The sequence below is a fragment of the Panicum virgatum genome, chromosome 4K (genome assembly GCF_016808335.1).
Source record: "Panicum virgatum strain AP13 chromosome 4K, P.virgatum_v5, whole genome shotgun sequence".
NCBI lineage: Eukaryota > Viridiplantae > Streptophyta > Magnoliopsida > Poales > Poaceae > Panicum > Panicum virgatum.
The window spans coordinates 2,872,725-2,897,455 of record NC_053139.1 but is presented as its reverse complement, the minus strand read 5'-3'; the positions used below and the strand labels follow the sequence as shown (position 1 = coordinate 2,897,455).

Sequence of the window (24,731 nt, the reverse complement as noted above, 5' to 3'; positions counted from 1 at the left end):
GCTCAAAGTCGCAGTCGTTGTTGGGCTGGAAAGTTGTGGGGGAGCCCATAAAAGTGTGGGGTGGGCTCTTGTTGGTCAGGCCCATTTGCTCTGGGATTGCTCAGTTACTGTGGTGTGACTCAAAAAAAAAATGTTACTGTGGTGGCTACTTGCTACCTCCTCTCTCTAAAAAAAGTTACTGTTCCCATAAAAAAGTTACTGTGGCCAACACCTCTTAAAACAACGTTGGATACCACTAAAAAACAAGTTTGGCTGTCGCACATCAGGCTAATAAACATGAGAGCTACGTGTCCGTGGTAAGGCAGTTGAAGCAAAGACTTAGCGATTCAGTTCACATTGCCCTGCTTTGATCTATCCTGCAATCCCTCTCAAGATGTTTAAATTACTGTACCATGCTAATGGTAACCAAGTGCTTACAGTAATAACGGAACAGTGGAGTAGGCAAGTAGTAGCAGCTCCAATAATGGACGCACGCCCTTGGCTGGCCGCGAGCCTGCAGCCGCTGGATGGCATGGCCCGCCCGCCCATCCGATCCGCTGACCGCCGGCCGGGAAGGGACGGGGCCGATCCGTCGCCGTCGGCCACGAGCCGCCGTCGTGCGTGCCTGCCCGCGCCGCCGGACACGCCACGCGCCGCGCAACGTGCGCCCCAGCCGGCCGAGAGGGCCGGGGCGTCGCCGTTGCTTCAACTTCGACAGCTAGCTGCGTTGAGGTCGCTGCAGCAGGATTAAAGAAAACGACGTGGGCTTGAGGCTTGCTTAGCTGAATAGCTGATGAAGAAATGGACGCGCACTGTGCTAGCTGCTGGCTCTGCAGTAGTAGTCGTAGCAGCAGACAAGCAGGGGGCGAACAGTTCGGTCAGTCAGCTGGCCTGAAAATTCGGCAACCTTCGGAAATCAGAACTAGCTTGAAATTCAGAGTCCTTTCTAAGGCCGTGTTTGGATGAATGGATGAAAACTTTTGCACAAAAAGACGAATGCATGCATGAAGTACTAAACGAAGTTTATTTGCAAAACTTTTTTAGGAATGGGTGTAACTTTTCGAGACGAATCTAATGAGCCAAGTTTCATCATTATTGGCTACAGTGATGCTACAGTAACCGCGCTCAATCATCCTCTACTCATGCGGTCAAAGACCTCGTTAGCTAGAGCAACTGCTACAGTATCACAGTTGTGGAAGTAATTTTGTAATTAGACTTTATTTAATACCCCTAATTAGTAGTCAAAGTATCATTTCTCTCTCATCAAAATTTTTCCACACTCCAACCAAACATGGCCTAAACTTCAGTATTGCAAAATCTGAGCTGAATCTGAAGGGCCATCAAATGCCCTCTCTTTCCAAACACGACCAGATCTGAGACAGCGTTGTGAATGGACCAGGCCACCAGGGCTTCCATGGACTGAAATCTGAACAGCCGATAGCCAATAGCTATTGTAACGACTCGATCCGGGATAACAGTTAAGATCTACTCTACATGTTGAGTAAATCATATCTGCTAAATAACTCTCTTGTACTTTCATCCTCGCTTCGCGCAAAAGGTTCGAACCGGAGTTACTAATTTCCTAGGGAACTGCTATTTAAGTTGGTTCGGCTCCCTCACCATTTTTAGTTTGGGACTGATGAGGCTGTGCGCGGCGCTACAGTAGCCGTAGGCTACAGTAACCGCGCGGCCTAGTCAGTCCATGGGCCGTGACAATCTCCCCCAGTTATGATTCGACATCCCGTCGAACCAGTTTACCCATACGGGACAAATAAGTAGGATCTCCTCTCTTGATCACGTCTCATAAGTCTAGTGCTAACGATCTCATATGCCACGTCCGTGGGTTCACTGCCAGCAGCCCATGTGTGTCCGTCTATATGCCGGTGGCATCTGTGTCCCCACGCGCGCACGTGCTCATGTACGCGCACTTTTGCCGGTATGTGGCGTGAAACTGCGAGAGTTTGGCTCTGATACCCCTGTAACGACCCTGCCCGAGATAACGGTTAAGATCTACTCTACACGTTGAGTAAATCACACCTGCTAAATAACTCTCTTGCGCTTTCGTCCTCGTTTCGCGCAAAAGGTTCGAACCGGAGTTACTAACTTTCCAGAGACGGCGGTTTAAGTTGGTTCGGGAATGAGGAGGCTGTGCCACGGCGCTACAGTAGCCATGTGTTACAGTAACCCGCGCGGTCCAATCGGCTGTGGGCCGTGATAGCTATCGTGAGATCTCGATGCTTGCAGCGGAGAACTGGAGTGGCTATGGCCTCATGGCATTTTATGGGTCTCAAGTCTCTTCTTTACGGCTGCACTACTCTCTACAGGCCTCATCAGCAGGTAGCCGGACAGGGAATGTCATGCTGCGTTTTTTATATTTTTATATTTTTCAAAATCGTTTTTTACAGAAACATATTTTCGTTTTCACAATTTACAGATTTATACCCCTACCGCCCAGCAGGGGGCGGCAATCTCCCCACCCCAATATAAAAGCCGAGGTCCCCCCACCCACCTGTATTTGCAGCAAATAACATCCATAGAGGGAAAAAGGAGAGACGTGGGGTGAGCGAAGGAGTTGCAACAGCGAAATCCTGCCGGATTCCGCACCTGTGATCTGCAGGTAAGTTATGTATGAATCCATTAATATTGTAAAGTAATTTAATTTAATTAATGTTGTAGTATTAAAATTTCAGTTCAGTATTAAAATTTAAGTTTATTACAGACATGTTTCTAAATGAATTATAAATTAAAATAGAATTAAGTTTTGGATAGTGAAATATAGTATTTAACTTGTTTCTAAATATTGCAGCATAAGACAATGACTGCCTCCAATTTTGAAGGATTTTCATGGACCGAAGAAAAATCTAGTATAATACTTGAGATCATGACACATCTTGTAATCAGTAAGAAATTGAATGTATTAGCGGATGCTACGATAGAGATGGTGTTGTCAAAATTAGTTCAGTTTAAATATTTCACATTGTTTCGAGGTATTACAACGCAAGATGTAAAGGAACACATGCTAGAACGTCGGAAGATATACATGAGGGTATGTGAACCAGGGTTTAATTATCCGACCGGTGACCGGTAACCGCCGGCCTCCGGTTCCGGTATACCGGTCTGGTTTGGCCGGTTACCGGTCGGAACCGGTCAAATCCAAATTTAAATTCAAACTTCCCAGTTCAACCGGTTCGTACCGGTATACCGGCCGGTTTGGCCGGTATACCGGCCGGTTTGACGGGTAACCGGCCAAATTCAATTTTTTTCTTTTTTGGTTTAAATTCAAATGCTCGCAAAGTATACTAAATAAATGTTTGTATAACATATTTTAGTCTAAATGAACCCTCCAACCCTCTTTTGTACTACTTTTACATTGTATTTGTATATTTTTGTATGCACGTTTTTTTTGTTTAACTTCAAATCCCCGCAAACTATACTAAATGAACGAATTTTTGAGAAAATTTGACACCATTAGATTCATCGCACCTTGAAATATTTTTAGGAATTTTTTGAGAATTTTTCATTTTTTTGAATTCAAATTTAAATTTTGAATTTGGACCGGTTTCATACCGGACCAAACCGGAACCGGTCCGGACCGGTTTGACCGGTAACCGGTCAAACCGACGGTTTGGTTAACCCTGATGTGAACTAGCAAATCATCCTAATGTTATTGGATTCTTACAAAGTACTTGTAAGATATGGATGCGGTCAGAGGTGTATGAGATGTACATTAAGGTAACTCTTATTCAGTTCTAATCCCGTCCGTCATTTGTAATCTATATTTACGAAATAGTAAAATTATTGTGTAATTATATATTAGGATTACCCCGAGGACACGGAGTTGATTAACAAATCGATACCAAATTTTCGTAAATTGGTATGTATCTTCGGTAGAGTTATGCCGCAAACTAGACGAAGGAGGTGGAAAAGATCTTCGGATGATAGTTCTTGGCCTCCGCAAAAACAAATGACCGGAGATTCGTCAATTCATGCTGCACCACCTCAAGCACCAACTTGTGTTAACTGGGATGACGATATAGATGACTTCATGCCCCCCAAATCATGGCCTCCAACACATGATGTTCTTCCCCCTGTACACGAACCTAGAACCAGAAAAGAGAGAAAGAGAAAGGCAAGAGGTTCGTCAAGTAATGCTACACCACCTCAAGCACCAACTTGTGTTAACTAGGATGACGATATGGATGATTTCATGCCCCCAAAGCCATGGCCTTCAACACATGATGTTTGTCTCCCTGTACATGAATCTAGAACCAGATAAGAGATAAAGGGATAGTCGAGAGGTTCGTCAAGTTATGCTACACCACCTGCAGCAGCACCATCTGTCAACTGGGATGACGACCTAGATGATTTCATGACATGATCTATAACATATGATGTTCATCGGTTTTAGATTGTGATGTAAATTGTGACGGGACGGCAGACCTCCTGTACCTGCGGTGGGTTTCGCTGTTGCAACTCCCTCTCTCACCCCACGTCTCTCCTTTTTCCCTCTATGGATGTTGTTTGCTGCAAATACAGGTTGGGGGGCCTCGGCTTTTATATTGGTGTGGGGAGCCTGCCGCCCCCCTGCCGGGCGGTAGGGGCCTATATGTAATTAAAATTTCTGTTTTTGGGGTGGGGAGCCTGCCGCCCCTGTCGGGTGGTAGGGGCCTATATGTAATTAAAATTTTAATTACATATAGGCCCCTATCGCCCGGCAGGGGGCGGCAGGGTACAAACTTGTAAATTGTGAAAACAAAAATATATTTCTGTAAAAAACAATTTTGAAAAATATAAAAATATAAAAAACCCATGTCATGCTCACGGTGGACGTAGCTCTCTGTCCGGGAGTGCAAGGAGGCCCACTTGACATGATCACATGACATGGTGCTGGTATCTTCTTTGCAGTTCAACATGACCAGGGATTTTTTTTCCGGGCCGGAACCGGTCCGGTTACCGCGGTAACCGGTCAAATCGGTCCGGACCGGTTCCGATTTGGGGCGGTTCCAAACCGGGCCAAATTTAAATTTCAAATTTGAATTTCAAAAAATAAAAAAAATCCCAAAAAGTTGTTAGAAATAATTCAAGTTGCGACGAATTTAATAGTATCAAATTTTTTCAAATATTCGTTCATTTAGTATACTTTGCAAGCATTTGAAGTTAAACAAAAAAAGCGCAAAAGTATACAAATACAATGTAAAACATGTTATACATTGTATTAATGTAAAATTAGTAAAAAAAGGTTGGATCAATTAGGCTAAAATATATTATACAAACATTCACTTAGTATACTTTGCGGGCATTTGAATTTAAACCAAAAAAGAAAAAAATTTAAATTTGGCCGGTTACCACTCAACCCGACCGGTTACCACGGTTTGAGTGCCAAACCGGCCGGCTAACCGGTCCAAACCGTTTGAACTGTTCAATTCGAATTCGAATTTGACTTTGTCCGGTTTTTAAAACCGGACAAACCGGACCGGTAAACCGGAACCGGTGGTTTCGACCAAACGGTCGGTAAAAAAACCCTTGAACATGACCACATCTCTCTCTCTCTCTAGTACTTTGCAACGCAATTATGCAAGAAGGGTGCAACGGTAAGCGACATTTTCATGCCGTGATGTCGCCGCTGCTGGCTTTGGTCCCTCACGCCCACCATTTCCTCTCCTCATGTGATCGGCTCCAGTACAGGCACACGCAACTGCAGCGATCTGTGTTCAATCCCCAACCTGATCGGGGATTCATGGGACACTTTTTTTCCTTCTTTTTCTTTACTCTTTTTCCATGTAATAATTTAGGCGTAGAGAGCGCCCTTTTTTCTTCCAGATCCGACCGTGCGCGTGTGCACGCATCGGCCAAGCGTGTTGTGGCGCCTTGCTGCGAGATCATTGCTCTTGGATTCCAGGAGATCTTGCCAGAGCCCTTCATGATCAGATCAGGCACATACGCCTCACCTGCTAATTCTGCCATCTTCTGTGCACGTACTGTTGCATTGCTCAACTCACCCAACATGCGTGAGCCAAGAGACCCTCCTGATCACAAGCGCCAGATGACAGGTCTGGTCTGCTGGAATTTCGTCCAAGACACCGTGTCTCTGGCTCTCTGCATTTAGGATACTACCAATTTTCAGCAGAAGCACAAACGGATGGATCCAAGACAACTTTTGTTTCAGTTGTCATTCTTGCTCTGCGCTTTGTTGAATTATAGGCTGTAGCTAAACAGAAGACAGTGCTGGTAAATGGCATGTTGCGAGGGCATCGAGCAATGAGCCAGGAAGAATCCAAGGAGAGATCAGCAATCCACGCTGCACGTAAAGACAAGCTGAGGTGCTCATTCGCCGGTCTTCACGTCCCAGAAAGTACAGGCGGGATAGACTCAAGATGCTTAATTTTTTTTTTCCTGATCGAAGCGAGAGGTAGCCAGACAGCATTTTCTTCTTGTTTCATGCAGGTCACTCTGATCAGAATAATATCAGATGGAGCTAGCTTTGGAAGCTGTCAAAATAAAATGGTAGTGTAGCCAGGATATACAAAGTTTGGAAGAAATTAATTTAAATCCATCATTGCGTAGGAACATCTGCCTTGGCCTTTTGGGGAAAATCATAAGTTCATACCCTTTAAGTTTATTTTCAAAAAAAATAACCCTTTAGTAAGTTGCAGAAGAGCATGGGAATAATTCGTCCATGACAAGAAAGGCAAAATAAAGCAGGTGATCATTCTATCTTAAGCCCCCTTTTGCTTTTCTGAGATCCTGCGCTCAGGTCACCCCAACCACCGGACGTACAGAAGCTCCAGTCCACTAAATGTCATGGAGCATTTTTTTTCCTCCAGGCAAAATAACTCTGTTTAGTTCCCCAGTACCCGTCACATCGAATTTTTAAATACATACATAGAACATTAAATGCAGTTGAAAAAATAACTAATTACACAGTCTAACTGATTAGTACGAGATAAATCTTTTAAGCCTAATTAGTCTATATTTGAATATTATTTGTCAAGTAATAACGAAATGTGCTACAGTACCAAAACCCAAACTTTTTCGCGAACTAAACACAGCCGACTCTCCCCTCCAGACGAACTGAATCACTATTCTTCTTGTCGGGTAGGGAGTAACATCGCCCTAAAAACGCAAATACGTGTTAGGCAACCGGGCCTACGAAGGCCTACAGCCTCCTTCCAATCTAAAAGAAAGGAAATGACTCAAAGAAGCCCAACACGCGGCCCACGTACACAGTGCGGCCCATCCGCACCCCCCTCGAACCCGCAGGGTGATCTCCGCCTCGCTCGAGGGCTCCTCGCCGAGACCCTCGACCGCGCCCCGCGTCTCCGCCTCGCTCGACGAGAGAGCAGATCGACTCCGCCTCGCTCGAGGCCACCCCTCGACAGGAAGGACAAACGGTCCTTCCGCTCACCTGCCCGCCGTACGGAGGCATTAAATGCCAACCACTCCTCTACAGCGCCCGGGTCAGACGGCGTCAGGCCGCCATTCATCACAGTGGCTGTGACCGGAGTCCCGTCCGCCAACTCCGGTCACTGCTCCACCATTCCGGACGCTGTGGCGACACTGTGGGAACCTGCGACGCAGTGAAAGACGTGCTCGGCACTGCTCCAGCCACTGTACTGCCAACTCCCCATACCTCCTTCAAACTTCCCCCTCCGCGGAGCCCTCGAGCGGCATGGGCACGACCCTCGAAAAGCGGCTCTGGCTTTGACCAAGACAAGATCCTGGCCTGCAGGACCCTCGGAATGTTGCCACGCCACACCTGGAGTACGGTACCCCCTACACCAACGACCACGCCGCCCGCTGGAGCTACAAGGACACCGGCGCGATCTCCGTAAGGCCAAAGACGACTGCCACGCCAGACGCCATACCCCACAGTATACTTCCCACAGTGCTCGACCACTGCGCCCCCGCGATCCAGGGAGAAGACGACGACTTCCACGATCTCCTGTGCATGTACACCGCCCCTCATTGTTTCTATAAAAGGAGGAAGCAGGCTTTATCTTGGGAGGTCGGTCCATCCGGTAGAACACAATACTCAGCACTACTCTGAGCTCCGATATTGGCACTCGCCTCAATCAACTCCTCCTCTAGCAGAGACTTGGGAGTTTCCCTCCCTCTCTCGCCTCGCTTGTACCCTCTACTACAGGCACCTCCGATGCAAGACAGTACAGTGCTCTCGCACACCCTTTTGCTGGACGTACGCCCCCCCGGCCGGAACCAGGATAAACCCGTGTATGACTGTGTTGCCTCTTGCATCAATCATCTGGGACGAGGAACACGCAGCATCATCACTAGTTAGGTCCGGACCGCCGGGTCAGGACACCCACATTTCTGAAAAAGAGAACGGGCCGGTTTTGTTTTACCTTCAAGAGAGGTTAACTTAAACCTAGCCACATACTAGGTGCGTAGATTTATAGGTCCTAGTCCTAAGTTCCTCAGTTTAATCAGTACTCAAATGAAAGCACGATCCTGATGCCGTGAGCATGAAAAAGTGATGTGCACGGTAAGCATAATCGTTAAGGATTTAATTAAAGGGTCCGACGAACTCAAAGGCGACAGGGATGTGCTCTTGTGTTCAACATCATAGCTGAAGATCCTCTCTTTCTTGAGAGAGAGAATTGAATGACTAGATGTAGATGAGAATGAGGCTGATGATAGTGGATGTTCTACCAACCAAAAGGATAAACCTTTTGGTGTGACTCTAGTACGGATGATGATAGGTCTCTCAGCTCAAGCTAGTTCATTGCAAGCCAAGCAAGCAAGGTCGGTTCCAGGCTCAAGGTCAAGGCTGTCTACCTGCCCTTGTGCTACAAATTTCTCTGATGTTTTGATGCAGGGGCTTGTGGCACCGTGAAGGACAGTACAACCAAATTCAGAGTTGTTCTGAACGAACTGAACCCCCAAAAGGGAAACGATTTCTTGCTTGTGAACTCCCCTACGAAACCAGCAGATCGATGGAAACATGTCACCCGACTGGATTTAGCTTGTGCGATACACACTTTGACTGTATATATCATCGACATTACCCCGATCCCGCTATTGTTTCTGAAGAAGGTCAGCATAAAATGATTCATGGTATGACTTCAAAGGGAAAACAAAACATAATAGACGAAGATTTCAAATCTCGTGCTATTCTGTTTTTTTAGGCAAAAATTCATGCTGTTTCTGGTAGTGACACATTGCATCTATCAACTGGTGATTCTGAAATCTTTGACTGATAACCTGTCAACCGATGAAGACAGATTATCTTTCTTTCCCCGCTGTTTTTTTTTTCAAAAAAAAAATCTAGCGCCCACAAAAAGGTTCTCAAAAGATCGCTTCAGTTTTCGAACCATTTCCCCTCCATTGACACCCTGGATTAAACTGATCAGATCCCATGGAGAAAGGGCCCAAACGCATAAAGAAGCAACAGTCGCGTCACAGCTTTTGACACCTCTCTTTCCCCACTCCCAATTCCCAAACCCCACACAAAAATACTACCCCGAAAAAAAAAACCCACACAAAATTAAACGTTTGCCAACCAAATTCAAACGCATCCCCGCTTAGCGGGCCCCACTTTCCGGGCCCACCTTCATAGGCACCCGGCCACACGGGGGTACATATGCCTCGGCGGCACGGAACAGCCTCGCACGTCGCCGCTACCCCGCCCGACCACCCCACTGATCTCTGGGCCCCGCGGGATCCTGGGCCCAGCGTAAAGTGACTGGGGCGGAGGACTCGGGGGGCACAGCTCGCGACACGACACGACACAGCTCAAGGCTGCGCTCCCAAGTCCCACTTCCGCCTCTCCTCGCCTTCGTCCTCCTCCTTCCCCCTTCCGCTTCCCCCACACCGCACCAACTCGCTCGCCGGCCAGCCACCCTACGCCCCCCCCTCTCGCCGTCGGTGGGCCCCGCCTCGCCCCACTCCCCAAGTCCCCCGCATTTATCCCTCGGCGTCCGTGTCCTCCCCTCCCCTCACGTCCCCCTCGTGAATCGTGATCTCGCCGTCTCGCTCGCCGCACGAGCCCCCCGTGAGGTGGCGGCGGCGGCGGGAGCGACCTGCTAAATGGCGAGCAGCGGGGTGCGGAACGGGGGGCCCAGGATGAGCGCGAAGCCGGACCGGCAGGGCGCCGGCGCGACGCCCAAGGCGGCGGCGGGGAAGCAGCGCCTCTCCTCGGCGGCCGGCGCGTACCGGCGGACCAGCTCGGGGCCGCTCCCCGCGGCGGGAGTGCGCGCGTCGTCGGACGGAGGTGGGTGCGGCTCGCTCTGGCCCGGCTGGCTTCGATCGTGCGGCGGCGGGATCCGGATTTGGATTCGATTCCGCGGGGTTTGGGCGGGTTTGGGGATTTGGAGCTGGACTGATCTGCATTTTGTCAGCTTCGCCCTGCTTCGCTGTTCCCAAGTCGCCGCTGCTGAATCTCACGCGATTTTGCTGGTGTTTGTTTACTCTTTGATGCAAATGTAGCTGCAGATCGGTAGTACCGTGCCATTTTGGTTGGTAATTTTGTGCCATAGTGCGATCGGCCTGGCGAATCCCTTTCAGATTTCGGGCTGGCGAGTTGAGCGATTTGCTTGCGTGGGTGCAAAGTCTGTAACGTATCTGCAGAGCAATCGCACCGTTTCGGAACTGCTGTTGCGCGTTTCATTTGGTTAGTGTGATTGTTCGGCTACCGCTTGAATTTCCCCAGATTGGAATAGCTGTTTTGTTGACACGGGGGACCTTTGGTTTATTGTTTTGGTTTTAATATAATCATGCGTCTCACGTATTTTTTTGTTAGTGCCCCTTGCACTGCACCCAAGTGCCCAACCAGCACCAATAGTCACAATTTGCCCTGCACAAGTGAATATAACTGTAGAGAATAAGGAAGAGCACTAGAAGTTGGTAATTCTCTGTTCCCACTGGCTTTGTTTGCAACTCATTGTAAGTTACCTTGCAAATGACGACACCTGGGTGAATGTTAATATGGTTGAAATAACAACTTAACATTCAGTCCTCATGTAATAGACTTTCCTGACTCCATATGTCACCAGTAGCAGTGGCACTTTCTGTTTTTTAGAGGATTAAGGCAGAGCCCCTGTCTCACTAAAAGACAGCAGTGGCACTTTCTTAGTATTAACTGAGTGTAATTTTGCAGTCCTACCGAATTGCATGCTGAAAGCAGCTTGCCTTTGTGGTTATTGTTTGAAAATTCTCCGAAGTTTGCTTCTGAAATGTCTGGGCAGTATTTTTGTTTTTCTGTTCTAGTAAGTTTGGTTCTCTTGGGTGATGTCAGTTTGTGATGCCTGTGGGATTGCATGGCTGGCTGGTTGGTTAACTCTACTGCAATGCCTGGACAAGTATCCTACATTCCTACGGAAAATTGTTTCATGGTAGCTGATGTTTCCAAAGAATTACTTAGATTAAACTGCCTCATTTCTTAGATTTATTTTTTTACTGTGCACCTGGCATACAAATTGTCTCTCATTGTTTGTCCATAAGTGATTGAATTGCATCTTGCAATCATTCTTTTACTGCATGTTGTGCATTGCCTAACATTATCTTTCCAAAGATTTGTGAATCAAATTATTCATTGACATTATGTCTGATGGTGAAATTATGAAGCATTCTTTGGGCTCACTTTGCTTTCTGCAAATTTTTGTTTGATCTAGAGTGTCTATATTTTTGGTTGACTGAAGAATCTATTCCTCCCTGTTCCTGGCAGTTTCTAGTAGAGTAAGAGTTGCTGTAAGGCTTAGGCCCAGGAATGCGGAAGAGTTGGCAGCAGATGCGGATTTTGGTGATTGTGTTGAACTTCAGCCAGAGGTATCACTTGCTTAATCTTTAGCATGATATGAAAAAAAAATCAAGTATTTTCTGTTGTCTAACTTGATGAAAATTTGTTATGAAGCTCAAAAGGTTAAAGCTTCGTAAAAATAACTGGGAGTTAGAAACATATGAATTCGATGAAGTGCTCACGGAGTTTTCTTCACAAAAGAGAGTGTATGAAGTTGTTGCAAAACCAGTTGTGGAGGTATATGAAGCTCAACCTTTCTCATAACTTTGCAGTAAACCTTTCTGTCTCAATTTGAGGTAGTCACAAATTCATAATAGGTTAGTGAAACAAGGTTGCATATTGTTTAATGCCCCTTTTTCTTTTCCATGAGCGTGAGTATTCATAGTATTTTAAAATTTAAATTGCTTCATGTTGAGGTTTTCGGACGCAGAAGGAATCTCGAATTGCCTAGAATTTGTGTTGAAAGTGTAGTATGTTCATAGTTTTATAGTGTCTAGGAAGGACAGCAACTGTTCGGCCCTTGAAATATTTTGTGCAATGCCATTAGCTTGATTATTGTTGTGTGTTACTCCCTTAACCATATCTGTACCAATGTAGCATTCTCTGTGTTTTACAGAGTGTCATGGAGGGATATAATGGCACAGTTATGGCATATGGCCAAACTGGTACTGGGAAGACTTTTACACTGGGAAGACTCGGTGAAGAAGATACTGCTGCTAGAGGGATTATGGTTCGTGCAATGGAGGATATTCTAGCAGATATATCACCTGAGACTGATTCTGTGTCAGTATCATATCTACAGGTTTGTGATGGTGGGCCCTTTGCAGTTTTATCTATTGATCTAGTATCTTTGGAATCCATGTTTGTTGTAACAATTTATATTGCGGGTTGTTACAGTTGTACATGGAAATGATACAAGACCTCCTTGATCCTGTAAATGACAATATAGCCATTGTAGAAGACCCTAGGACTGGAGATGTTTCACTGCCTGGAGCCACAGTGGTTGAAGTTAGAGATCAAAAAAGCTTTGTGGACCTTCTAAGGGTTGGTGAGGCCCATCGCGTGGCTGCAAACACAAAGTTAAACACAGAATCATCTCGCAGTCACGCAATCCTCATGGTATGCTTATGTTCCATGAGTTTTCTTACCTATCTGTATGCCTTTACAACTACATCGTTTCTTGTAATGATATGGTGATACTGATATCCTTTGTGAAGGTAAATGTCAGAAGGTCTGTAAAAGGTAGGAGCGAAATGGATGTCAGCATTTCTGGTGAAAATGGGCATTCATCATCCATGATGGGGTCTTTACGACCTCCTATTATTAGGAAAAGTAAGCTTGTAGTTGTAGACTTGGCTGGATCGGAGCGCATAGACAAGTCAGGCGAGTCTTCTTTTCTTAATGATATGCTGTCTTGCTACATTTGATCTCACTCAGCAGTTGCATGTCCATGTAAATGTTCATAGTTCTCTTGTAATTTGCAAGTTTGCAACCCTGAATGTTGAGTTACTATTTGCAGGAAGTGAGGGTCATACGTTAGAAGAGGCAAAGTCTATCAACTTGTCCTTAAGTGCTCTAGGGAAATGCATCAATGCACTTGCTGAAAACAGTCCTCACGTACCTGTTCGTGATTCTAAGCTTACGAGATTGCTTAAAGATTCATTTGGAGGTAAGATGTATTGTGCTCTTTATACTTCTTTTACTAAGTACAATATGTTTATTGCATGTGTGGCACCATAGAGAATCAGTGGGCCATAAATATAATGAACAATGGCATTAGGTTGTGATCAATTCTAAAGGGCACTATTCAATTTTTTTTTCATGTTTATTCTAGGAGAGCAATTTGACCTGCAAAATTAGTAATAAAAAAAACTTACACTCCCTAAATTTAGCTTGATTGCGTTCCGTGCTATCACCCAGTTAGATGGTGATACTCAGTTGTTTACCTCATTGGAACAATTTTAATTGTTACAATTAAATTCCCACACAATAATGCATTGTTCATCTCGGTATCAACATACTGAAATGTAGGCATGAGTGCTATGCCATGTTCTGTACCCCAAAAATATAATTTCCAATTTTTCACCAAAAGGAAGAAGTGTAGAAGCTAGAAAGGAGTCATGTGTCAACGATTTAACCTTTTCAATCATATATGGAATACATCATGGTATGTAGAGTATCATACGCTAGTATAGCAGTGTACGGATGTGATTCTTATAAAAGGACTAGCATGAAGTAATTCATTTGTTTCTTTTATCAAAAAGTTCTTTGTCATACTGGTATGTACTAGAAGAACCTTTTAAGAACATGATAGGAGAAAACATGTAAAAGAATCTCTTGTTTGGACATTATTCTCCTGAAATTTGACAATGGCAGGATGTATTGAGGCATTGTGTACAGTAAAAGTAACACCGTGCCATTGGCATAGTAAGGGGGGAAAATGAAAATTTTTCCTAATGAAAATGTTGCCTATCACATTTATTTGCTCTGATCACGGTCAACCTTCTGTTAAATTTCATAGGTACTGCAAGAACATCATTAGTTGTGACTATTGGTCCATCTCCAAAACATCGGGGGGAAACTACCAGTACAATAATGTTCGGTCAAAGGGTATGTCTGAATAGATACATTTAATAGTTTAGTATTTGATCTTCAAGTTATGAAGTAGTAACAATTTCTGGATTCTGATTTCACAAAACCGGCAAAAATAATTGCAAGAGGATGATTAATTTTTGCTTTGTTTCATGTCTAGGCAATGAAAGTTGAGAACATGGTAAAATTGAAGGAAGAGTTTGATTACAAAAGCTTATGCAGGAGACTTGATATTGAATTGGATAAGTTGATCGCTGAAAATGAAAGGCAGCGGAAATATTTTGATGATGAAGTCGAGAGAATAAGAGCTGAAGCTCAATGTCACATTGCTGAGGCTGAAAGAGAATGCAAAATAACACTAGAGGTTTGTTTTCTGTCTCATATTCTATATACCTTTATATTTTGTCTAGACTAATTAGCCCTTTCACTTTTGTCTTGTATATTGGTGCCACATTTCTTTATAATTTTCAGTCACACGCCAATATAAATTCTGTGATTCAAACTTATTTTGTATTTAGCTTGGCAAAACTGTAGCATATCATAATCCATAGGAAACCCTACTGTAACCTCAAAAAACAAAGAAAGAAAAAACTGCCATATGTTTTTATATCCTTTTGTCGATTATTCTTCTTGCCATTTGCTGTTTTGAAGTCACCTTTGCCTCTGTAAAATTAATATACAAAGGCTCGAAGCTTTTTATGTTAATCAGAAGATTGTTTGCATATTTCATGTATCCTAAGAGGATAAGGAGCGAACCTCTTCAGTTTAAAGCTTCCTAAATTAGTAACTCTCTCTCTAACATGCTGGATTGCTGCTATGTTTATCGGTTATCGTTTTTTATGCAGAATGAGAAAATGAAGTACCATAAAGAATACTTAGACTCAATAAAAGTACTGGAGGAGAAGTGGAAAACACATCAACAACCACCCAAGAGACAAGTAAACTTCTAATTCAGCTTTACAAATAATTAATCTCTTTCTGTATCCTGGGAAGGAATTTTTGGCTCATATTTTTATGTTAATTCCAAATGTGATTTCTCTCTCATTTCATGTTGCAGATTAAAGAGGCTGAGTCCACATCCAGTGACGTTGGAGAAGCGCATAACTTACTGCAGAATGAGAAAATGCTACGGCAGTCTGCTGAAGATGAGGCCAGTGACCTCAAGAATCAAATAACACACTGGAAAAAACTGGAGGTTCTGTTGGCTAAAACCTTTTCTTTTTCTTGTCAAATTATTGCCTCAATGTACTGATACCAAATTATTGCCTCAACCTTTTAGGCTACAGCTACAGCTGAGGTTGTAAAACTCCGGAAAATGCTAGACACTGAAGCTAGCCAGAAAGAGAAACTTGAAGAAGAAATAGGTGTTTTGAGAAGTCAGTTACTGCAGATGAGTATGGAAGCTGATGAGGTAGGTGTTAGAGCAACTCCAGTAGGGCTGCTAAATTTGAGTGAGCAAATGCCCATTTAGAAGTCCACTTCTAAATTTTACTCATCCAAATATGGGCCTCCACTCTAGCAGAATGAGTAAACTAGGCTTCCATTTTTCTAACTGACAATTGGGCCCGACCAGACATTGGGAGGTGGGGGGAGAAATTTGGAAGGTCCACATTTGTCAGCCCAAATAGAGGGCCATCAAATTGGGGGGGTGGGGGGAGAAATTTGGAAGGCCTACCAAAATGGCAGCCCATTTGCTCCCCCTGCTGGAGATTGATTTTTGATATCCACCGACTAAATCTTCATATGGAAGCCCATTTGTTCTCCCTACTGGAGTTGCTCTTACTACCATTGCAAGATTTTTGTGGGTAGCTATTGCATTACTGGCTTGTGCTATGATGCTTCTCTAAACATAACTGTGCTGTTTTCTCTTCTTTCATTTCTATTTGGTTGTATCAGACAAGGAGGACTCTTGATAAAGGAGATGGGCCAGGCAAAATATTTCCTGGTTTAGATTCTTTGGCGTCACAGACTCGAAGTTCACAACCCAGAGAGCAGAGCAACGGACCTAAGCAACCAATTGCCAAACTCTCTGAACAAGGTATTTGCTCCTCATTTATCTGTTCATTTGAAAAAACTGAACTCGAGCCAAAGTCCAGTAAATTCCACATGGTTAGGAAATTGGTGCCTCTAAGGGTCACCACGAATCCACCCTCTTTAGTTCAACTAATAGTAATAATTTTCCATTTGTGCCACAATAAGGAAAGCTGGTCCTGTTAATTGAACTAAAGAGGGTTGGTGGTGCCCCTTATGAGCACCAATTCAGACTGCTGACATGGTCTAGTTTTCATGTTCTTCTTTAGGTCTCCACACCTACCACCTCCCATCGTCATGATCATGTCTGAGTTCCGATTTCTGCTCTGTTTGATTTGTCTAGTTCCTGCAAGCAATCTTCAAATGAAAAGTAAACTATTTGTTAGGGTTAGGTGCATATCGACCCCCCCCCCCCCCCCAACCCCCACCCCACCCCTCACACACACAAAAAAAAAACTTTATGTACCATATTTGGATACCAACATACTTGTGTAGATATTATGTTGATAAATATATGAATTCGATGAATGGTAAATTCACCGGAGATAAAGATGACTTTTGTGAAAATGGTAGATTATAACTTAAGATAGAATTTTGTGAAACATCTTAAGCCTTTTTTGCAGTCTTGCCACCCGAGCTATTGATATCTGATATATCAGCAAAGCATATGGTGTTTAAAGTTTCCCTTTCTCTGTTTTCAGTTGGGTTACAGAAGATATTGTCATTGCTTGAATCTGAAGAACCCGATGTTCGTGTTCATGCAGTGAAAGTTGTTGCAAATCTGGCAGCTGAAGGTGAGCGCTGCATGTTCATAATGCTTTTTAACTAGATATAGAATTCTTGTACTAGAATATTGGTGTTATACATTAGAAGTTTAACTTTGAAGCATACTGCTGGAATAGGGTTGTTGCACAAATGCCCCAGTAGAGTTTCTTAGCTATATCTGCAGTACTTTATTTTACTTGACAAGCTGACAGCATTGCTTTTTTAAAGCTAATCTCACAATCATCAATTAACTACCCCAACCTTGTGTACTTCAGAGGCAAATCAGGAAAAGATTGTAGAAGCAGGTGGCCTTACTTCCCTCTTTGTGCTACTTAGGAGCTCTGAGGATGAGACAATTCGCAGAGTAGCCGCAGGAGCAATTGCGAATCTTGCAATGAATGGTCAGTGGACCAGCAGATTTTTATAATTCATGGCAGAGATCCTTTGATAATGAGCTTCTCTCATTGTTATAGTTCATATGTGCAGAGACAAATCAAGACCTTATCATGGCGCAAGGAGGTGTAACCTTGTTGTCTATGACAGCATCTGATGCAGAGGATCCGCAAACTCTAAGAATGATTGCTGGAGCAATTGCTAATCTTTGTGGCAATGGTAACTTTAAATTTCTGCTTGTTATTCAAGAATTTGGTGTGCTGTAAGATAGTAATGCACTGAAGGTCATTCTTCAGAGAGCTTAACTTTGGATGAACTAGTTTTTTTTTCTTTCCCTAATGGCTATCAGGCTGTGTGAGGAACATGAACATAAAATTTAAGATATACTCATTATTCCCTCATAGGTTCTATTAAAAGATAAAATCGAGACAAGATTGGACATAAAATCTGTCAACATAACAGAACTTTAAGAATTAACACTCATAGGGACCTATTTTTAATTTTGATATGAGAAGTAGAAATCTATTTTTATGCTTTAGGTTATATCCTAGACCTAACCTTCTGCTTTTTACCAGACAAACTGCAAACTCGGTTGAGGGGAGAAGGTGGAATTAAAGCATTGCTCGGAATGGTTAGGTGTGGGCACCCTGATGTCCTTGCTCAAGTTGCACGTGGCATTGCAAATTTTGCAAAATGTGAATCCAGAGCTGCTACTCAAGGTAATGTGCTAGCACTATGTGTTCATTTTGCTTATTTGGGTTATATATAGGAATACATTTCTTCAAAAAAAAAATTTATAGGAATACATGGGTGCAACACAAGAAGCAGAAGCTTTTTAAGGAAAAAACACAAGAAATAGGAAAATGACTACTAGGACTGTTTTAACAGAAGACCAAATGGCAAGAATCCAAATATCTCATTTAAGAGAGAATATACAGTTTTCAAATTGCCTTATAAATGTTTTATGACACCAAATTGTCAATGCACAACAAAAAACTGAAATTTTAATGTTCAATGCTTTGCTACGGTTCTCTTGCATCATCTGTCCTGCATTTTTTCTAACTTTAGAAATTTATTAGAATGCTTGTCGTGGAATTTTAAGAATAAATGCTTCGTGTTGTAAATATTTTTCAGAAATATATTCTTGCATGTTATGGGCGAAGTGAAAGATTAATGCAGTTCCATGTATTTCTGTTGAGATCAGTTTTATCAGTATGTCTTGATCTGACCATTCCTGAATGGTTTTCCGTGCTTAACCCTTTTTTTCAGGAAATAAGGTGGGCAAATCTTTATTAATTGATGATGGAGCACTTCCTTGGATTGTTAAAAACGCCAATAATGAAGCTGCTCCAATCAGGCGCCACATTGAGCTCGCGCTATGCCATTTGGCACAACATGGTCTCCCCCTTCCCACCCTCTTACCTTCCCCTCGCATCAAACATAATATTATGCTTACGGTTTGAGTTTGCTCTCCTTTGCAGAAGTAAATTTGAAGGACATTATCAGTGAAGGTGCCTTATGGGAACTTGTCCGGATTTCGAGGGATTGTTCTCGAGAAGATATAAGGAATTTGGCATATCGGACATTGACATCCAGCCCCACTCTTCAAGCAGAGATGAGAAGATTGGGAATAAAAATGTGATAACAGAACAAAGTGCCGTTGGGTCTCACACGCCATGAAATTACATTTCACGTGCACATAGGGGGTGGTGTCATTGCACTCAGTGCTGGTAATCAAGTGTATCTTCCCTTGATTTACCCAGTTTTTGCATGCTAAAGCACGGGCACCAGACTGGCTAATCAGGATAGGCATTGGTTTTGTACCCCGTCTTTCTCGGGAATTAATTTTTCTTGTTTTGAAGGGCAGTTGAAAATCTTGATAGCAATTCATTAGTTTGAATCTTAGCACATTTGAGGTTACCTCCCAATGTAGTGTTTGTAAATTTACTGCTGTAAAGATATCAAGGCCAAAAGGAGCCAGTTTCGCAGTTTGGGTGAGTGAGAGCCTGCAGATAAGAACTCTTGGTCGTGAAGTATACCTGTATTCATTGTACAGTCGCTGATGCCTTGAAGGTTAACTTTATTTACCGCGGATGAGTCATATTTGCTAACTGCAATGTGTTCTATCTTAAGTGCTCATACTGCCATTTCTTTCTTTTACCATAGCTGCATACTGATTACCTTTGTTCTGTACTACTTTGGCACGATGTGCAAAATATACTGTGTGGTACGCGAAATGGATTTACTATGCATTTGTGAGTGACGCTGGTTTGCTCTGGCGTCGGTTCCCATCAGTATAAATTTGATGTCATCATGTAAGTTGAGCGAGGGAATGTGCTATCTTAAAAGCGAGGGACCTTGCTTCTTTGAATACTCCTATGAACTGATACTTATTTATTTTATACAATATAATTTTATGGCTCAAAAATATACACTCAAGCTAGAATATTTTCATATAATGGTGGAATAATTTTTACTTAAATTGGAAAAGTTGCTTTATATACATGGATTATTATATATCTAGTATATAACATTCTTTAAAGTAGGATCATTTGTCTTATTTATGTTGGAATATTTTATTTATAAGATAGAATAGATTTATGTAGTTATATATTTTTCTTATAAATCTAATTTTTGTTTAAGGTAGCATTGTTTTTACCTGGATTTTAAGTTGGAATGCATTTTCCAAAGTCGAAGTAGTTATTTTTAATATTTTTTTGAAGATATAACATTTTTTATTTAAATTTGTTTTAATTAAGTTGTAGGAATAACTTTTTCTATAAAACTAAAATATTCTCCTTTAAGGTATATTTGTCTCTGAAGCTTGTTGAGCGAATTATTTGTTTCAAATGTTAATTTTGTGTGTTGGAATTATTGTGTTAGATAAAAAAATTATAGATATAGGTATTGTCATAATACTCATAATATAATCGTGAGGATTTCAAGGAGATGGGAGTAATTTTTGTTTTGAAAAAAACGGCCTGATTTTTCTTCTCAGTCGGCTGCCAATGCTTGGTGTGCCGAACTGGACTGACAAAAGGATTGACGCCAGACTTTGCGCTCCCTCGTCTGGTCGGCTCTGCCATCAAAACTGCCGCCGCCGCAAAAGCGAGAGAGGACAGAGCCATGGCAGACGCCATGGCAGGCATGGAGCGCGGTGCCTTTCAAGCTCTACTGTATGGGAACTTCGAGCAGGCCGCGCAGATCTACAAGGAGGCCATAGATGTCGGACCTGCCACAACTAAGCTTTACACGCGACATGCGCAGGTCCTCGCCTACAATGATGAAGACGAGGGTACGTGTTCCCCCGCTGCCGATGGTTTAATTTGCAGTATGGGTGGTGGAGTATCCATGGAATCGAGAAGCTTCGGCGGAATTGGAAATGGATCGGCATCCCATATGTGAACAATCGCTTTGAGCGTGTGGTTCTAGGTCTATTGGGCAAGCTTGAGTATGAATTCGCGCGATTCTGAGTAAGAGTCAAGCTCACTGGAGAATTGGTGGGATTTTTGAGTCCTGGTGGATTTATGCATTCCTCCCATGCGTTCCTCCATAGGTTGGGTGAGAGTCGTACTACCTTTGTTGGTGCCTATATGCCAATGGATGTGACTAAATATGATAATTCTTGCAGATGCTCTTGTTGATTTAACTAAAGCTGTTGACCTAGAACCAACTTATTATCTGAAAGGGTAAGTGAAAGATCATTTTTATCTGTTGGAGATCAGCATACGAGTGCAAATTCACGTACAATATTTTTTTATTACAGAATTCTCCATACGAAACTTAAGGATTATCACAGTACAAAAGAAGCAATCGAGTTAGGATCTGCTTGTGCACCTGGTGATCCTGATCTCATCTCGTGATTGGTAACATGCGATGAGTATAGTGAAGGTGAGCCTCTCAATTACCCGTTATTCTTTTTTAATAGATGTTTGCTGCTTTGTAATGTCATGGACAATGTAGATGCTTTGATCATACTATTGTCTCTGCTATATTTGTTTAGATCAAATCAAAGAGATCAATGAGGCAAATGAGAAAGGTGATTTCAACCTTGCTGAGGAGATGGGCGCCAAGGCCTTTGCCTCCTGCCCTGCCAGCCCAGTGACTGCTAAGATTTATGGTTAACTGGCTATAATGCACATCAAACTCCGGAAGTATAATATGGTGGGTGCTGCAATGTCTACCTCCCACACCTCTCTCTTTTATGCCTTTTTTAGTGAATAATGCATCTATAAAATTATAATATAATTTGGCTTGCAGAGGCCATTAAGGACTGTGGCCGAGTGATTGAAATGGACCACAAGGTGGTCGAACCCTATCTTTGGATGGAACCCTATCTTCTGAAAGCATTAGTAAACATTATTTTTATTTATTCATAAGTATTATGCATGACAACACTCATAGTGTTCTCTATTGCATTTTACAGTTTCGCTTTTGTCAAGCTTAGATTATGACAATGCAATTATTGCACTGGTATTGGGTTATCCCTTTACTTCTGACGACCTAATGTTTGCTCTTTTTAAGAAAATGTCAGAAGCACTTCAGTGGTGAGTAAATAGAACTATAACACTTAATTTCCTTACAAAACATAATCTTGTTACAGTTGACTGTATGTGCTAGGACTTGCAGCTAAGGTTGAAGATGTGGATACGGGTAGTGCATCTTCTGCAAAGAAGTCTAAATATTAGTAATTATTGAGCAACTTACTTCAATAATACCCGCTTGTTCAATACTATGTGTCTTACTATTATGGAATATTTTGTTGACATATGTAGGCACGTCTTCTATAATACCAGTATTCAAGTTGTATTGTCAATATATGCTAGAAATGTTTCTGTTGAAAGTGTTAAAGTGGAGTTTGGTGACTCTGAGTTGGGTTCAACATATAATTTTTTGGAATATCTTTATTTACTAGTTAATCATGTCCAGTTATCTAATATCTCATTTAAGCTAAATGTATATATTAAGATACCTGGTGAAGATGCTTACAACCTCAAATGTGAATTATATGCTGCGGTACGCACTGTCCTTACTATTTGAATGTGGTTTTCCTCACATATATCCATGTAATGCAATATTGTGTATTAATTACTACTTGAATGTTAGTTCGATATTTTGGTTCTGCGTGGCTGTATTCTCATTTAATAGGCTATGTGTTTATCATGTTAGGTTGGAATCATTAGCGTTCTCTTTGTAAACGAAAAACCATATATGCTTCCTAAAAAACTATAAAGGCAGGAAATTTCTGTTTTAAAATTGTGTTTTTGAAGATCAGATTTGCTTATATTAGCTACTACATCTCTCTTATAGGGGTTTGTGGGAACTATATATTTCATTTTCCTAATCTCTCATCTAGAGGAAATGCTTGTTGGCACTACTCCTTAATCTGGTCCCTCATAATCTCACCCACGTACACACACTTGAACTGGGAGGTGAAAGAATGAAGATTGCACAAAGTGTTTTTGAACTGGTTGCTGCTCTAAAACTGAATTGAACCAAAGTTCCCTTACAAAGTCCCCAAAGGGGGTGTATATATATACACGGAGGAAGACTCGGGACACACATTGATTGCACACACTTCTACTCCCTATTACTACTGTTGCCAGTTTGGCACTGTTGTAGCTGTTGTTACTAACTTGTACACTCTTCTACACGGAGCTACACATTTCTAGACTATTCTACCAAACTAATACAAAAATACAAGAGCTAGCTAATTATTCTAACAATGATTTTATAAGTTTAAACCAAATAAAAATCTAATAATGGAGCCATTTCCTTTTAGTTTGTTTTTGACACAAGGTCATCCCCGTTTTTGTTATATGAAACAGAAATACAAGGTGGGCCGATACGTATGGGAAAAGAGGAAGTCAGGTGCATTTCTTGAGAATTTTTTGGTCTTTTTTTAGTGCAATGGACTCTACAGCTGTAGCATGTAGGTCATAATCAGTCTGTAGTGACTAGAAGATGTAAAGGTTGTTCTATTTCAGAAACTAGGTTAAAAGTTCAAACATGAGTTGTCCCAGTGTCAAATGTTTTTTGTTCTCTTCTACTGCATTTTTGCCTACAATACTGAAGGAATATTCAGAAAAACTAACCATTGATAGCCATGAGTTCACCATAACATCAATTTAGAGATTAAAGGAATATTCAGAGCTAACTGTTGTTATTTTTTCTGTATGATTTTCTATGTCTTGAAGAGCAAATACGGATATAATTTTTACATATCTCCTTGTTGATTGGATCACGACAAAGAAAATAGTTATTTGTGGGAATAATAATTATTTTTGGGATCCATCGTGTGTATCTATTTTTTATTGATTAGTTTGAGCATACACATTTGGTAGGTGATTAGTGTTAGCATACATCTAATAGACATGACACTTTTTAATGGTTATATTGCTAGGCATTTGATTTATTGGCAGCAACACTGCATTACTTTTTGTTGGAAAAAGCATTTGCCACTCACGTATTGGCTAGCATGGTGGGCATACCTCATACCTTTGTCAAATGTCTTTGTTCTCTTTTTACTGCATTTTTCTCACAAGTTTAATCAGTTATACCACTTCATCTTTATAAGTAAAGCGGAAATGGGCTCTTGTTCTCCAAACACATGCAACATCATGTCTTGGATGTATCAAATGCTCCTTCCATTTCAAATGGGCAAAATGGGCAACAACAATCCTTTAGAAAATACAATGGATCTTGGTCAGCTGGTCACTACTAGAAAAGAGGCCTTAGGTACCCTTTGGCCTCGGGTAATAACCCGGTACCCAAGTAGTTTTGGCCAAAAGAATATATTAAACCCGGGAAGGCACGCACACTGGCATGTGGTGGCCGGAATTCGAACACGCGACCTCTTAACTTGTGCATAGCTCCCTTACTATCTCACCTACACATCACTTATGATTGAGAGGGAGATATTTTCCTTTTGAAGTAACCCATGGATGAGCCTATTGATGCCTAAGGCTATCCATAGGTACCGGTTGTACCAACCGGTACCTTAAGCTCTCCATAGGCTTCCATCCAACCCAAAAGTAAGGTATGAAAAAGAACCGGTACCTATGCTAGCATTAGTACCGGATCTTCTTCATGCCGGTACTTTTGGGTGGACCTTTGGTCTCTTTTCTAGTAGCGGGTGGTTACCAGCAAGAAAGCAGGAACCAAAGCATTTTATTCTATGTAATAATGGAGTTTGCATTTCTCTTTGCTGGAGGAACTA

The 24,731-nt window shown here is 42.3% G+C and overlaps 1 protein-coding gene and 1 long non-coding RNA gene across 4 annotated transcripts; both read left to right on the top strand.

Annotated features, from left to right (window-relative positions):
* Positions 1-9,777: 9,777 nt before the first annotated feature.
* On the top strand, positions 9,778-19,623 carry LOC120702528 (kinesin-like protein KIN-UB). The gene is made up of 19 exons (XM_039986381.1): positions 9,778-10,207; positions 11,660-11,760; positions 11,846-11,968; positions 12,348-12,533; positions 12,629-12,850; positions 12,949-13,114; positions 13,251-13,400; positions 14,253-14,341; positions 14,484-14,687; positions 15,169-15,261; positions 15,381-15,518; positions 15,603-15,734; positions 16,220-16,361; positions 17,056-17,148; positions 17,395-17,520; positions 17,606-17,731; positions 18,088-18,231; positions 18,782-18,910; positions 18,994-19,623. Exons 1-19 carry the CDS (start codon positions 10,024-10,026, stop codon positions 19,152-19,154), a joined length of 2,709 nt encoding a protein of 902 aa, XP_039842315.1. The 5' UTR covers positions 9,778-10,023; the 3' UTR covers positions 19,155-19,623.
* A 920-nt stretch (positions 19,624-20,543) lies between these two features.
* Positions 20,544-23,627, top strand: LOC120702527. Of its 3 annotated transcripts, XR_005686444.1 has the most exons (5): positions 20,544-21,073; positions 21,144-21,201; positions 21,279-21,403; positions 21,516-21,676; positions 21,773-23,627. It is a non-coding gene; the product is annotated as an uncharacterized LOC120702527 (long non-coding RNA). The 3 variants fall into 3 exon arrangements; XR_005686443.1 differs by having other exon boundaries at positions 20,544-21,068; positions 21,516-23,627; XR_005686442.1 differs by having other exon boundaries at positions 21,516-23,627.
* The last annotated feature ends 1,104 nt before the right edge of the window (positions 23,628-24,731 follow it).

Bases quoted from the DNA above. Each gene is read 5' to 3' on its own strand.
- LOC120702528 (XM_039986381.1), top strand. From the start codon at position 10,024: ATGGCGAGCAGCGGGGTGCGGAACGGGGGGCCCAGGATGAGCGCGAAG. The intron at 13,401-14,252 runs GTAAGATGTATT...TAAATTTCATAG, and splicing joins GCTTAAAGATTCATTTGGAG to GTACTGCAAGAACATCATTA. The intron at 14,342-14,483 runs GTATGTCTGAAT...TTTCATGTCTAG, and splicing joins CAATAATGTTCGGTCAAAGG to GCAATGAAAGTTGAGAACAT.